General features: G+C 40.8%; 1 protein-coding gene across 1 annotated transcript; it reads left to right on the top strand.

The window, feature by feature from the left end:
- On the top strand, positions 1 to 15,210 carry sbk1 (SH3 domain binding kinase 1). The gene is made up of 4 exons (XM_015032625.1): positions 1 to 581; positions 11,200 to 11,441; positions 12,317 to 12,519; positions 14,346 to 15,210. The coding sequence occupies exons 1-4, from the start codon at positions 544 to 546 to the stop codon at positions 15,159 to 15,161; spliced, it is 1,299 nt and encodes a 432-aa protein (XP_014888111.1). The 5' UTR covers positions 1 to 543; the 3' UTR covers positions 15,162 to 15,210.
- Positions 15,211 to 15,257: the final 47 nt, after the last annotated feature.

Below are 15,257 nucleotides of genomic sequence, written 5' to 3'. Positions count from 1 at the left end.
CACTTGTGTTCGCCGCTGATTGTTGAACGTCTTGTCGGATGGATGTCCGTGTCCCGGCGCTAGGACCCAGCACACGTGAGCGCCTGTAGTGATCCACAGGGTGGAGCCGGTGAACAATGACTGGTAGGTCCAGCAGATGCAGAACATCTGAACCCGCCTCCCCGCCTCTCGAGCCCCGCTGGACGAACGGACGGACCGGGGCGGACCGACGGCCACAGACGACCCGGGCTCAACCTGAAGGTTTGCTCAGAGATCCGAGCCGCGGCGGTGTGAATGAATGGGCTCCTCTCCGCGTCTCCTGCGTGTGGAAGTGGAAGTGGGTCATGTGGACCACCGGAGGAGCGGGAGATAAACACGCAGCCTCCCGCAGCTGCTTGGCCGGTTAACGGCTCCCACATCCCGCTTCTCACGCTCCACATGTGGCTTTGATTCCTCCGAGCAAAGTGTCAAACTGACGGACAAAACGGGGACTTCAACTTCTCTGTTCTGGAGAAATATTTTTGCTATTTGAAAGCGAAGATTCGGTTAGTCGGTTCCGAGCAGATGCAGGACCATGGAGGAGAGAGGCAGGTCGCCAGCAGGTGAGCAACACGCGATGAGGAGCTTCCAACTGGGTCCAGAAAAAGTGGTTCTGGAAAATCCAGTCCACGAATCCTCCAATTCATCGTTCAAACCAAATGACCTTTGACCCACTCACGGTTGTTTTTTTATTCCGAATTTACTCTGTTTTGTGCAGCAAACAGTCCAGGTTTTCTTCTTCCAGTTTATAAAAGAGAAAAATTAATCCAACGGAAAATCAAGGCAAGACTAAGCTCCAAAACAAACCAGATCTGAACAAATAATTGTTCAGATGAATCTTTATTAAAATAACCGTCAGCTAATTTACTAAAATCGAATAATCGTTAACTTTAGTTTACAGACCCAGTAATTAAGAAAAGCTGTACAAAACTAGCATTTAGGTGAAAAACTTTCTTTGTTTGAAACCATTAAAGTAACCATCAATTAATCCTTAACTACAACATACAGACTCAGGGCAGTAATTCAACCAAAACTGCAAATATTTAGCATTTAACATGAAAAACCTTCTTTGTAATTATTAAAGTAACCTTCAACTAAATTTAGTTGTCAAATAATCATCAACTTTGGCAAAGACACTCCAAAAAGCTATTGAGTCAAAACTGTAAAAAAAAAAAAAAAAGTAAATATTTAGGACTTAATGAAAAAACATCTTTGTTTGTAACTAAGTTCAACCCAGAACTCATTAAGTTGCATATATTTACCTTCACCTGGTTCAAATTAAGAAAATCTGCTATTAAACACATTTTGCTACCCAAATATTAATTAATTATTCAAATCATAATAACCAGGTGAGGCCTACAGTGTTGAATTTAACTGAAGGGATTTTCTTTTCACTAACTTTTGAAATGCTTGTTTTCTTATTTTAAAAAGGAATTGAATTATTTGTTTAATTTCTTTAATGTACACAATAAGCTGTAAGCCATTAAATACAATTCAGCAAAATGAGCCATTTTTTAAACCGATTAAGCAATTAATCAATTGTCAGAATAATTGATGAAGTTATCAATTACTAAAATAATCGTTAACCCCAAAACAGATCTGTTGCAATATTCAGAGACATAAAACGGTGAAAAATCATATTTTTGATACATTTGATGACTTGAAAAGCAAAAATCTGACTTTGGTGGCATCGTTTTTCCTGAACAGCTGCTCACTTGTTTTCCTCTCTGCACTGTAATCCTCATGTCTATTGTTAGCTGATGCAGAAAATGGACCAGACAGGTGGAATCTCATTTTTAATGCATCTTAATGAGCATCTGACTTTAAAATTCCTGCAAAAAGCGAAACCTGGAGGCTGCTAATGGGTCACAAACATGGCAGAGGGACCAGCAAAGTGTTTATTTGCTTCTGCTCTTTGTTGAAGAGCCCAAAACAATTCATATTCAAAGCAGCCTCTGGTTGCTGCATAAATAATTCACATTTCAGGATGATTTCCCAGTAAGAATCGACAGCTGATGAGCGGTTTTGCTGGCGGAAACATGCTCCTCACATATTCTCTGAAATTGTCTCCTCTGAATGCAGCTGGGGTAAATGTTTCAGGCAGACTCTGCAAATAGCAGCAAAAATGAGTTTTCATGCTATTAAAGAGGAAATTGACCCACTCCAGCTGGAATAAACAAACCGTTTCCCTCCAAACCAAATGACTCAAAGAAATGAACATGCATAATTAAAATGTTTATGATTATTACTTGAAAATAAAAGGGTGGATTTTTTTTTACGCTGGTTGTTTTAAATGCAGATTCACTTTGCAGAGGGAAATAAACAAACCCTGGAAACATGTAAGTAAGTTATAATGAATGAAAACAAATGTTGCCCCTTTTCTTGACTTAAAAATGAAATTTTCTACAAAGTTCCTTCATTTTAGCTGTTTTTAAAAGCAAATCTCAACCGTTTTGTCAATTTAGTTAGACGTCTTCAGATTATGTGGCATTACAAGATCAGTAAATAAAAATAATGACATTTTGACATTATTACTGTATTTATTACAGGATTTGGAGCATTAATTTCTGCAATCGTTGATTACCTTTGGAAGAGTGACGTTCCCAGCCAGTAACTGTGAACGGTAGCTCAGTGCTAACAGTGTTGAAAACTGAAATATGCAGAAATAAAATGGTGAGATGGTTTGTTTTATACCCTAATGCGGGACTGAGTGATGTAAACATGGATTATTGGAACCAATAGGAAAAATCAGCTGCAGTACCACCGTTTAACCCACAGAGGGCAGCGCTGATATTTATCTAATTTCCATGAAAGTATAAAAATTTACACAAAAACATAAAGATTTAATCCTTAAGACAAATTTAGATGCCAATAAATGAGTTGACTGGCGGTTAGTTACTCAGTTTGAACTGATTGATGATCCTATGAACTAAACAGGACTTGAACATGTTTTTGTATTTTAGATGATATTTTTAGTGAATTGTTGCTACGTTGTGGGACTGTTGTAAAAGTGGTGATAAGAAATATTTACTTCTCCTTTTTTAGGTAATTGTCTGTCTCAGAAATCACATTTCCACAGATGTGATTATTGCTCATGATAAACAAACCAATAAAGATTTGATTCAGGGGATCCCAAACAGCATTAGCATTAGCTTAGCACAGACAATATTACAAAATATTTAAAGAAACACAAATGTTAAGAATGATTTTTATTCACTATTCAGTAATTGTTACATCCATTTAATTTATCGTCATGGCGATAATTGAAATGCCCACTCCTATGAGACGGTTTCAGAGCGGAACTGTAACTGGTTCCAGTTTCAAAGTGAAGGAGGGAGCAGCTTAGCGAATCAACATTAGCCACTTCCAGCAGAACTAATCACCTTATGCCGCCGTTGCATCATTTAGCGACACCCCCATTTTACTGAGCTCATATTAGCATCAGATTTCCCCCGTGCGTTTAGCATCAAAGCGACGCGCTCCATGTTCTGTTTGCGCCTCGCTGGATTTCTTCCTCTCATCTTCCTCGGACGAAGACTCCCTGCTACAGGCGGAGGTTACTGGCTTGTGTGAATATAATGGTGTCGGTGGGAACAGTGTGTCCTGCAGCTAGCTGAGGATGATGGCGACAACACTTATTATGATTGGCATCCATAATCAGATGCCGTAGGGGAAAGTTTTTGCAGCTGGAGCTTTAATCTTTAAACTCTGATGATGATAGAAAGTGCCAGAGGAAATGCAGTGGGATGCAAATCAATGGAAAGCACTTTCATCATGAGTCCTAATCAGATTGTAAAAGATGACCTCATTTCCAAAAAGCATGAAGTTAAGAAGTTGCTGTGGATAAAAGCTGTTTTCTTTCTCGTTGGGTTGATTCCCCCCAAGTTTCTTCCTGTTATTTGAGATTATTTAGTTTAAGTTTTCTATATTTGGTCAAAACTTAATGTATTTTAATATAAAATAGTTCTCTGCTGTAAGGTTAAACGAAAATATGTGGCATTTCTAAATGCTTTAGCAATAAAAATCTGAAAAGTGCAACTTTGACAGTGAAAAACCTTGGATTTACCAGTTTCAGAAGGTTTTTAACAGAAGATTTAGAAAATCATCTGTTATGGTGATTTTCTCTGGTGTAAAAGTAAGTACTTTAGTTTTTTCTAAATTTAAATAAAGAAAGTCTTTAATTAAATTCAAACATTAGTAAAATATCCAATATCAACTGAATGAAAAAAGTTCAACTGAATATCATCAGCGTAGCAACAGTAGGAAATATTCTTAAAGAATAACCAAAAGTCCAAAGGATTTGTTTAAATGTTTTCTTCATTTATTTGGGTAAAGCTTCCAACCATCCAGCTTTTAATTACATTCAGATTTTATTCATAAAATGTCCAATTTCAACTGAATGAAAAGAAATGTACAACTGAATGTCATCAGCATAGCAGGAAACATCCCTAAGAGATGAGAATATGGGACCAAGAGGGAACAGATAAAGTAACAATGTAACCAGACCGGAGCCCTGTGGGACACCAAACCGACAAATGTAAATATCAGGGGTGGGTAGCGCTAACTAAAAGACTAGCTGCGCTAACCCTAAAACACTAATAATAAACTTGAGCTCCGCTAATGCTAAAGCTAAATACCAACACCGTATTTAGCAGAAGCTAATGCTAAAGCGCTAACTTCCATTCTATTTACACCACAACCTTCTAGCACCAATTTCATTTACTGTTTTAGAAGTATAAACTACACATAAAATCCAAATGAAATATTTCAAAGTTTGTCTTTTTAATGCAACAAAATGCCAGTAAGCAGAGGATTCAGTTTAAAATGTTTCCTATGATTGCAGGAACACAAACCTGAAGCAGTTATCGCTTTTACATTTTAAATGTTCGTTTTTAAACCTCTCCACTGCGAAGGTCACATTCATGCAAATTTTGCTGCTGGTTTTAATGATCCGGCGTTTCTCCGGTGTTTCTGCAGGGACTGATTTGGCTTCCTGAGACGGGATCTCAGAAGGTTTTCTGCCATGTCTCGGGTTGACCTTTCCGGTTTCTGTTGAATGCCATTTCCTAATTGCATTACAAACTGAGGGGACGACAACCTGGCCAATTAAACAAGGCTGTGGACATGTGCAAGGATAACTGTGGGCCACCAAGCTCAGTTTAAGACGGGGGACAAGTCTGTGCATCGTTTGTTTGCACACTTTATATTGAACTGGATGACTTCTGTGTTGGTGTTTTATTGGTTTTTGAAGGTTACATATTTGGAAAATCTGGCATTCCTCTGGTTTCCATAGCTTAGAGTGATGTCAGGGCAGCCATCTTGTTTTACAGCTTATATTTATTCAGACAGACAGAATATTAGGACTAAGCTACAAGTTTTATGAAGTCATAATACATCAAGGAAAATCTTGATGTATTAGGAGAATAAAGTCGAAATAATACGAGAACAAACTGTTTATTTTAGGAGAATGAAGAAGTAATTTTAAGAGAACTCTGACACAAAAACTAAAAAAAAAAATCAAAAATCAAGCTTATGTGAGCATATTGTGAAGTTTTATAGTTTTTTTGTCTAGCAAATTTTTGATTTTTTAAACAAAAAGAAAATTCTGAGTTTTTTCTGTTTCTTTTGGTGGAATTTTCATTTATTTTTTAAATTTCTATCTACAATGGCTCTAACCGGGCTCTGAATCGTTTCTCTTTTCTGTTCTGGTATCCCTCCGCCATCTTTGTTTCTGTAACAACTGGCTCCTCTTAAGGAGCGGCCCCCTCTGCTGGATGCTGTCCAAACTGCATCACTGCAAGAAGGTCTAAATGGACGTTATTAGTTCATCTATTGGAATTAATCTTAATCTAATAAACCATGAATCGACAATTAATTGTAAGTCAATTGTTTGCATTTTTAATTATGAATATATGTTCTTATCATTAAGGAAAAAATGTTGATACGTAGAACATATAAAAGGGACGATTGAAAATATTTTTTAAAATTCTTATTTATCTTATTATAAAATAAACCAAGAAAAAAATAGATTAAAACTGGATATGTTATGAAAAAATGTGTGATTTTATCTGTAGGCCGTTGCTGCTGAGCACTGAACCAAACCCCGTCCAGCCCGACTCGCCTCAGTTTGTCCTTCCAGTGTCACTGCGGCCGTTTCTGCTTCCCCTCCAAAGTTTGGGGACGTTTCACCTTGGCCAGCGTCCTTCCTGGCTCATTGGTCCTCCCAGCAGGAGGCCAGGTGAATCTGGAGCGCGAACAGCAGGGGTCCGTATGGGAGCCGGGCCGAGCTCAGAGCAGGTGATTTGTCAAAGCGAGAGTCTGTGGCCGATCGCTCAGAGAGCGGCGCAGCAGACGGAGGTTTTCTCGTTCAGTGGGGTTGACAAACGGTAGAAAAAAGACCTTTAGACATCATCTGTTTCTATCAGGTTGCTTTAGTGCGTCGCACAAAAATAAATGGGCTCGCCAGAATCACCATGTAGAACTGAAACAATCAGTTTCCCACTGAAAACCCGGTTTCTGCACAGGATGTCAACTTAATGAGGAAGAGGATTAAGAAAGCAAAAAGAAATCAGATTTTTTTTCAGAATTCCAAATTTTCCGACTTTTTTCCTCAAAATTCTGATGTTTTTCACTGAATTTTCATTTTAATCTCAGAATTCTAATTCTGTCAAAATCCAACTAAATAACCAAATATTTCTTGGTGTACTTTCTGTCAGTATATGTAAATATTCATGCAACTTTCGGCCCCAAATTGAGTTTTAACACTAGATTTGCCTGATGGGGCAAAAACAATTGAAACAATTCTGATTCAGAGAGAAAATACTGAATTGTATTTACTTTTTCTCGGGGACGTGACGTTCTCTGTGGTTTTAGTTGGAAACAGTTCAGCTCTAACAGGCTGAAACGGGCTGGTTCTGTTGGAAGCCCGTTCATGTCTGAGTGACGTTAAAACAACCTGACAGAAACAGGAGAAGCCCAAAGGTTTGGTTTCCGTTTGCAGTCGGTGGGAGAAACGGCTTCGGTCTCATTGGGTTTCTCTCTGTGACCTGGAGGCAAAGCATGTTGGGCTTTTTGACAGCTAATTGAGAAATCGGTCCTCATTAATAATGGCTGTTTGGCCCGGAGCAAAGCGGCTAGTCCATTAGCAGAGAGGGTAAAAACGTGGCCAGGGTCTGCAGTCGATTTACTTTTTGTGTTTGTAGAAACAGGCAGGAGAGGGATGGATCAGTAGCTGCTGATTTCATCCTCACATTACGATGCGTTAACACCAACCCTGTTCTGTCGCTTTAACCCGACTCCTTTCTGGTTGTCCTGGTTTGATTGTGGAGGTTTAAATGCTAATTGGACCAAAAACATTGAATTCTGGTCCTCCAAACTTTGGTCTCGGTTTGGTTGAAGTGAACTCTGGTTTGGTTTGAAATCATATGTAAACACCAAGTGGACCGGAGACCGCTCCAAAAGCAAGAAGTGAACTACAGCGCAGGGCATTGTGGGTAAATACAACCAAATCAAATGTGCTAGCTTAGCGCTAGCAGGAGAAATGGATCTTGGTGTTTAGCTAAACACAAAAGAGAAATCCTACAACCTCTAAAATCTGTTGCCACTCCATTTTTGCTTACATTTTGTGAAGAAGGAAGTTTTTCAGTCTGTGTGCTCCAGTTGGCAATTAATTGATTACTAATTTAGTTGACAATTACTTTAATGATCAATTACTTTAATGATCACAATTAATCCAATTAATCGTTTCAGCCGTAAATAGAAATAATGAAAATAACAGTTGTTGAACTTTCCACCTTTTCTCCATGAGAACAGCAACTTCATCAGTCCTGGAAGAGATCAGTCGGGATTATCTCAATTATCGATTAATCACGATTAATCGTTTCAGCCCTAGATAAAAGTAATGTTGAGCTTCCCACCTTGTTCTAAGAGAGCAGCAGTCCAGAGTTCAGGGGGCGGATTTAAAACGTTTGCAGATATTCGGGTCGGACTCGGATCTCCAGGTATTAAAACTGGATCTTCTGTATGTGGAGCGTGTGATCGCTACCTTTTCTTTCGGATGAAGCAGCAGTTAGCCACAAACGCAGCAGTTGTGCTGCAGCCTGCAGCTGCTTCCTGTGAGAGGTGAAAGCACAAAGGGCCTTTGACGGCGCCTCCGATACGCCGGACCGACCCGCTCTCTGCCAAAAGCCTCCACACAATCATCCCTCAGATAACCCAGCTCCACTGGCACACCTCCGCGGCTCTGTGCTGTGTTTCTGAGACGACCAACCTTCTCATCACATTTCAGGAATCCTAATCCAGTTTTTCCCAGGGAAATGGAGGAGGCGGGTTTGTTTTTGTCGGAGCGGGGTAATGTGATTAGGAGCTGGAGCTGAGTGGAGGGACAGTAGAGCAGGCCCTGCGCTCCACTCGGCTCTCTGATCCACGCAAGGTGGACGCTAACAGGAAACATGCTAGCATGTTAACATGCTCAATCGTTAGCATGCTAACTCATGTCTGTCTGGTTTTAACGTTTAATCACCAACCAGGACCACTGATTGGTCTGGACTGCTGCCAAGACTCGAAGGATGAAAAATCCACACCATCTTATGTCATCAACTTCATGGTTGTGATTTGCAGAGCATCCTTCTATGGCGCAGTAATAGTGCCAAAATTCATTAAATGGCTAAAGGACAATTCCACCTTGGTCTGTCACATCAACCAGTTTTTGGTAGAAAAAAAAAAAACAGTAAATCATTCACATGGACATTATTGAGCTTGTTTTAATTAGTCGTGCGATTAATTTTGTCTTGGTTAAAAACTTTTCCACCTGATTGTCCGGTAGACTCTGTTTGATTTGGGACAAAAATCTTAACATCTGTTGCATCACATTCATTTCCCTCTTGGGCGCTGCTCCAAGAAACACTGAAAGAAACGATATGCATGACAGCAGCTAACCAAGCCTATGCTAACCCTAAGCTGTTCAATGCTAACACTAGCCTATCCAAGACTAAGACCAGCCTACATTTGATAATGGACGACCCTCAGCATGCTAGTTGCCAGCCTCTTCAAAGCTAATGCAAGCTAACATTCCTCTTAACGCTGAGTTACCGACATTGGATGATCACTAATCATTAACCAGATCAGCAAGTAGCTTCAGAATGGATATAGCTTCCTGCAACAAGGAAGTAGTCGCCACTGGGTGCACAATAGTCTTAATTTTGGCACTAATACCACACCATAATCCTTCCTGTTTCCAGATTCCTCCTTTCATAACAAAACAACGGAGATTCGGTCCAACTCGACTTTATCTCCTACCAAAAACCTGAACCAAACTTTCTGATCCATGTTCTCCCATCTACATTCACCTCCAAAGCACGTCGTTAATTCATGGTTTTCCACCAGAGGAGCCCAGTGAGTGGCAGACACATTTTCGGCGCTCTTCTTTGAACCTGGTTTAAAGCAGCGCTGCTGTGAAATTGGCTGCAGGGAAAGAAAAAGGAACAAAAGAGAAGCTTTTAGCTCTGAATGACGGATGAAAAAGGCCATGAGCAGAATGGCTTGTGCTGATTTGGAGCCTATTTGTATTGTGTGTGTGTGCATGCTGTGCATGATTGGATGATTAAATCTGATTGGGTGTGCAGGGAGGCTGAGTTAAGGAGACGGAGACAGTGGGTAAGATCATTAGTGGGATGTGTCGTTTGTTTTAGTTGCGCTGTTGTTCAAACAGTAACTGAGACAGAAACAATCTCATCTCATGTGAAGCTTCCTGATTTAGTTCTGCTAGAACAGCAACTGATGATTATTTCAGATTAATATATCAATTATTCTAATGATTAATTGATTAATCTAATTTAAAAATGGCATCTTCTACAGATTTTTCATTTAACCACTTCAGCCTTTTTCATAGAATATTAGAAATACATTGAAAGGTGCAAATGCACAAATAATTCAATTCCTTGTTAAAAAGAAAATTAACATTTCATTTCCTAAAATGCAACAACATTGCTTTAGTAGATCTGAGCCGGGTGAAGCCAAAACTAACACTTAGGGGGTTCTTGGAAAAAGGTATTTACAGAAAAGTGTTTTTATCTTAAATGCAAAATGTTTATGTTTTGTACAGTTTTGGCATATTTACTGTTCTGTATTTTTTCAGAAAATGGCCTTTTGAGGCATATATGTATACTCCAATTAACGATTAATTGATACTAAATGTGACAATTATTTCAACAACCGATTAATCACAAATAAACCGATTAATAGTTTCTAAATAGAAATTTAAAAATATTGTTGTGAACTTTTCAACTTTTTTCTATTAGAACAGCAACATAAACAGTCCTGGGTTCAGCAAATCAAGATTATTTCTGTAATCGATTAATCACAATTATATTGATGAATTGTTTCAGTCCTAGATAAAAATAATGAAAATGACTGTTGTTGATCCATCTTGTTCCATGAGAACAGCAACATAAACAATCCTGGAAGAATTCAGCCAGTGAAGATTATTTCTGTAATCGATTAATCGCGATTAACCTAATTAATTGTTTCAGTTTTAACAAAAAATAATTGCTGTCAAATTTTTAACCTTTTTTTCTATGAGAACAGAAACATAAGCCGTATTGGTAGAGTTCAGTTAGTCAAGATTATTTCTGTAATAATATGCACGATTAAATGGATTAATCACGATTAACTGGACTAATCGTTTCAGTCCTAAATAAAAATAACAAAAATAAGTGCTGTTTAACTTCCCTTTTTTCCCTATGATAACAGCAACATAAACAGTCCTGATAGAGTTCAGTTCCAAGAATCAATTAATCACGATTAATCTGATTAATCGTTTGAGCGCTATTTTTTCTGACCTTTAACCTCCAGCTTCAGTATCTCCTGTTTCTACAGGCCTCACTGTAAATGCAGATGTAGTTGTTGCTCCTGTAAGCATGCGTGAAGCTGTCAGCTCCGGATTTATTGCCATTTGCTCGTCTTTCTGCGTATTGATTTTTCCGTAGCTGCTTGCCAGTAAGTGCTGTCTGTGGCCTGCAGTATCTGAAAGCTTAGCAGAGTCGTCTGGACGCAGCAGGAAGTCTGATGCACTTACTGAAAGTTCTCCTCATGGCGGTGCTCGCCCCGAATCGATAGCATGAAAGCCGAGAGCCGCCATGTTGGAGACACATCGATTCTAACCGTGTTTTCCTTTCCCGCCAGCGTGCCGCAGAGCGTCATGGCGAGCCTGTCTCTCTCCCCCTCCGGGCCGGGGCGAGCGGGCAGCGGCGGGGGGTCGCCCACGTCCAAACCGAGCTACTGCGGAGCGGTGCCGGTGGAGGACATGCAGGCGCTGGCCATCACCTCGCTGTCCGCCGCGGACGTAGCCAAGCAGTACGAACACATCCGGGAGCTGGGAAAGGGGACGTACGGCAAGGTGGACCTGGTGGCTCACCGCACGCAGGGTGAGTCCCTACGACCTGCTCTATGGGAGACGATCAGTGCCACAAATAAAAAATAATAATAATCTGACTATAATCTCAGAAGATTGTGTTTCTTCGTGACAGTTAAGTGGTTAAATTAGTGGCATGAACACAGAAAGTGAGTAAACATGAAATGCATCGGCGTGTCAGTCAAATGTATGACGCCATATTAGGGTGGTTGTGGATAGAAAATAAGCAGTAAATTTCGACCAAAAGAATTCTGATTTTTTTTAAACATTGATCTCAGGAAAGTTCTAGAAAAAAATTGGAATTTCTGAGTTTGAAAAGTTGTAAATTTTCGACTTAAACATTTAAAATTTCTGAGATTAATTTAAATATTTTTGAGTTTTTTTTGGTAGAATTTTTTTCCCCCATTCTTTTCTATCTACATTGGCCCTAACACGCTGTCGTACAAATGTGACGACACAGATGAGTAAAATTAAGATAAATAAAAATCGACTGACCTAAAGTACGTCTGCTGCAATTATGAACACAAATAATGGAGGAGTCAAATAATACCTGAAAATTGATTCTTTCATTCATGTTTGAGAAATCCTTTAATCTCCATGGCAACCATTCAGCTGTGCAAAACACCTGGGTGGGCTTAGCTCCGCCCCCCCACTCAGCTCCTCCAAATTAGCCGGCAGCAATTAGCAACCAGCTGCTGCTGCTCAGAGCAGCGCTGGTAAAAACATTAAAGGGTGACTTCCTGGAGGCGGAGCTTCAGAAAGAGCAGGAGCTTCTTAAAGAGATACATAAAACAAACTCATGTAAGGTGCTGCTTATTCACAACATTTAACGTTTCCTCTGCAGGGATCCAACAGGCCAATCTGAAACGATTTCTCCTGGTTTTTCAGGCACCAAAATGGCGCTGAAGTTTGTGACGAAGAACAAGACGAAGCTGAAGAGTTTCCTGCGGGAGTTCAGCCTGACGGGTTCTCTGAGCTGCAGCCCGTTCATCATCAAGGTCCTCGACGTTCTGTTCGAGACGGAGGACAGCTACGTGTTCGGGCAGGAGTACGCCCCCGCCGGCGACCTTTTCGACATCATACCGCCGCAGGTAGCGCCAGCACAACGCTCTCCACCAGTCGCTACCTGCCTCACCTGGCTCAGAGGTGTCCAAAGCGAGGCCCGGGGGCCATTCGTGACCATTGTACTGATTTTGTGCGCCCCCCCCCAAGTACAATTAAAAAGAATGATATAAATTTGACCCAGATGCAGATGGAGTTTTAATTTTTAAAATTATTACCAAAATAATTTTCTGAGAAAGCATTCGTCTTTTTATAATAGAGCTTTAACAAAAAGTAAAACCAAATTTATTCAGAGACTTTTACTGAAAAGCCCAATTTTCTGCACCCAAATCATCTTTTATTTTTTATTAAGCTTGGCTAAATGTAGCGAGCATTTTGAAAGAATGTGACTCAAATCCTGTTCTTATTACTGAAAACAATTTTATTCCATTGAGCCCAAAAGAAACTGAAAACTAGAAACCTTTCTACTAATTCAGCAAACCTCCAACATCCACTGCGGCGTATTTGGGCCGTTGTCGAGAAAATAAAGGAGTACATTTTCAGCAAAAAACTCGCTGGAAATTCAGAGTTTCAGATGTTTGAAATTTTTTTCATTCAAATTTCTTAGTTCAATCTAAAAATGTTTGAGTTTTCCAAGTTTTTCCTAGAATCTTTCTGAAATGTCAGATTTTGTTTGTTGTTTTTTTGAAACTGAAATTTCCAGGATTTTCTCTCTGATTTTTTGGCTTTTGGATTTCAGAAATGTCAATGTTTTTCTTTCAAATTTCTGAGTTTAATCTAAAAATTTCTGAGTTTTTTTTCCTCTCAAATATTTGACTTTTGAAACGATGAAAATTTCAGGTTTTTTCTTGAAAATTTCTGAATTCTAAAAGATTTCAGTTTTTTGGCAGAAATTTACTATCCCTTTTTTCTATCTACAATTGACCCTACAATAAATTGGATCAATAATAAATATCCATTAAGAAAAAATAACTACAAAAATCAACCCTCATTAGCTTGATATGTTTTTGCTTTTTGGTTAAGTTTATTTGACCCACAATTACTTTTGAGTCGACAGTTTTGAGCAACGTGAGAAAAGTTTGGACACCCCGGCCGAAACGAAGCGCTGCAGTCGGTCATGATGTTTGAAGTTTTAATAAGCTCTCCTGGGGACGGATTTCCTTCTGCACCAGATTTCACCGTTTGAGTCTCACTCCAGCTGAAGTGCAGGGACTTCAAGGGCGCTTTAAAGAGGCGCTAAAACTGATTGCAGGGAAATTTACAAAGAAATTTTAGATTTTAGTATTTCTTTTATCAGCATGTCGATGTTCTTTTCCAAACCTCGTCTTCATTTAGTTTCTCCTCCCTCTGTCACCTCTCTGCAGAATAGAGCGCTAAGAACAGAATCGTCAATATGAGACAAAAAATAACCCAGGAAAATAGAAAATGTTCAAATGAGAATTTCACTCATTAAAGGAAGAAAAGAACCAAATTAACCTGGTCCGACGTGGAAATATTTAGCTCAGAGCTAAATGTTTAACTACCAATCTAATTATTTAGCCTCATTGTTGTTGTGAATGTTATTTAGCTATTCACTAAATATTTTGCCTGAAACTAAACATTTAGCCTAAAGCTAAATATTTAGCCAACATTCAAATTCACTTGCCGATAAGTGGACTACCAAAATAAAAGCTGGTTTGTCTTCTGGTGACAGAATTACTGAGCCAGGCGGTCTTGGTTAGCCTTTCATTTGAAAACAGGATTTTTGTTTTTGTTTTTTGGTGAGGTTATTTCTCTCTGATATTAAAATATCTTGATGATCTGTAGCGTGTGTGAGGAAACCGTCAGAAACGTTTATTTCCTGTCTGTCCTGCAGGTCGGCCTGCCGGAGGAGATGGTGAAGCGCTGCATGCAGCAGCTCGGTTTGGCTCTGGACTTCATGCACAGTAAAAACCTGGTGCATCGGGACGTCAAACCCGAAAACGTGCTTCTGTTCGACCGCGAGTGCCGCCGCATCAAGCTGGCCGATTTCGGCATGACGCGGCGCGTCGGCTGCCGGGTGAAGCGGGTGAGCGGCACCATCCCCTACACGGCGCCGGAGGTCTGCCGGGCCAACCGCGCCGAGGGCTTCCTGGTCACCACTAGCATGGACGTGTGGGCGTTCGGCGTGCTGGTCTTCTGCATGCTGACGGGGAACTTCCCCTGGGAGGCCGCCATGCCGGCCGACGCCTTCTATGAGGAGTTCCGGCGCTGGCAGAAAGCGGGCTGCCCCGCCGGGACCTACCCGTCCCAGTGGCGCCGCTTCACCGACGACGCCCTGCGCATGTTCCAGAGGCTGCTGGCCGCCGAGCCGGAGAAGCGCTGCGGCGTCAAGGACATCTTCTGCTTCATCAAGTACGAGCTGGTGAGCGAGCTGCGGCGCCGGGCGTCCTACCGGGCCAAACGGGGCGAGAGGTCCAGCTCCGGAGTGTGCACCGGCAGCTGCGCCGCGTCGTCTTCGCGTTCCTCCGTCAGACACCCGGAGCCGTCCACGCCGCCGGGAACGTCCTGCCTCCGCCCGGCGCCGCTCAAACGCAGCGTCCTGTCCGATCCGCTGTCTCCCAGAGACGAGGCCGGGCAGCACCAGTCCCCGGGCCGAGACAAGAACAAGAGCCAGATGGTCATGGCGACCGCCATCGAAATCTGCGTTTGAGCGCAATGACGGCTCGTAGGTCCGACGGCGTAAAGCGGCCATTTTAGATCAAAAGAAATAATAATGATAAAGGACTAAAATTCTGGCAATAACTCA

This window comes from Poecilia latipinna, unplaced genomic scaffold, assembly GCF_001443285.1.
Source record: "Poecilia latipinna isolate Pla-1442-1.1 unplaced genomic scaffold, P_latipinna-1.0 Scaffold247, whole genome shotgun sequence".
Lineage (NCBI taxonomy): Eukaryota > Metazoa > Chordata > Actinopteri > Cyprinodontiformes > Poeciliidae > Poecilia > Poecilia latipinna.
Note: the sequence above shows the minus strand (reverse complement) of the source record. Positions and strands in the feature narration are given on the sequence as shown.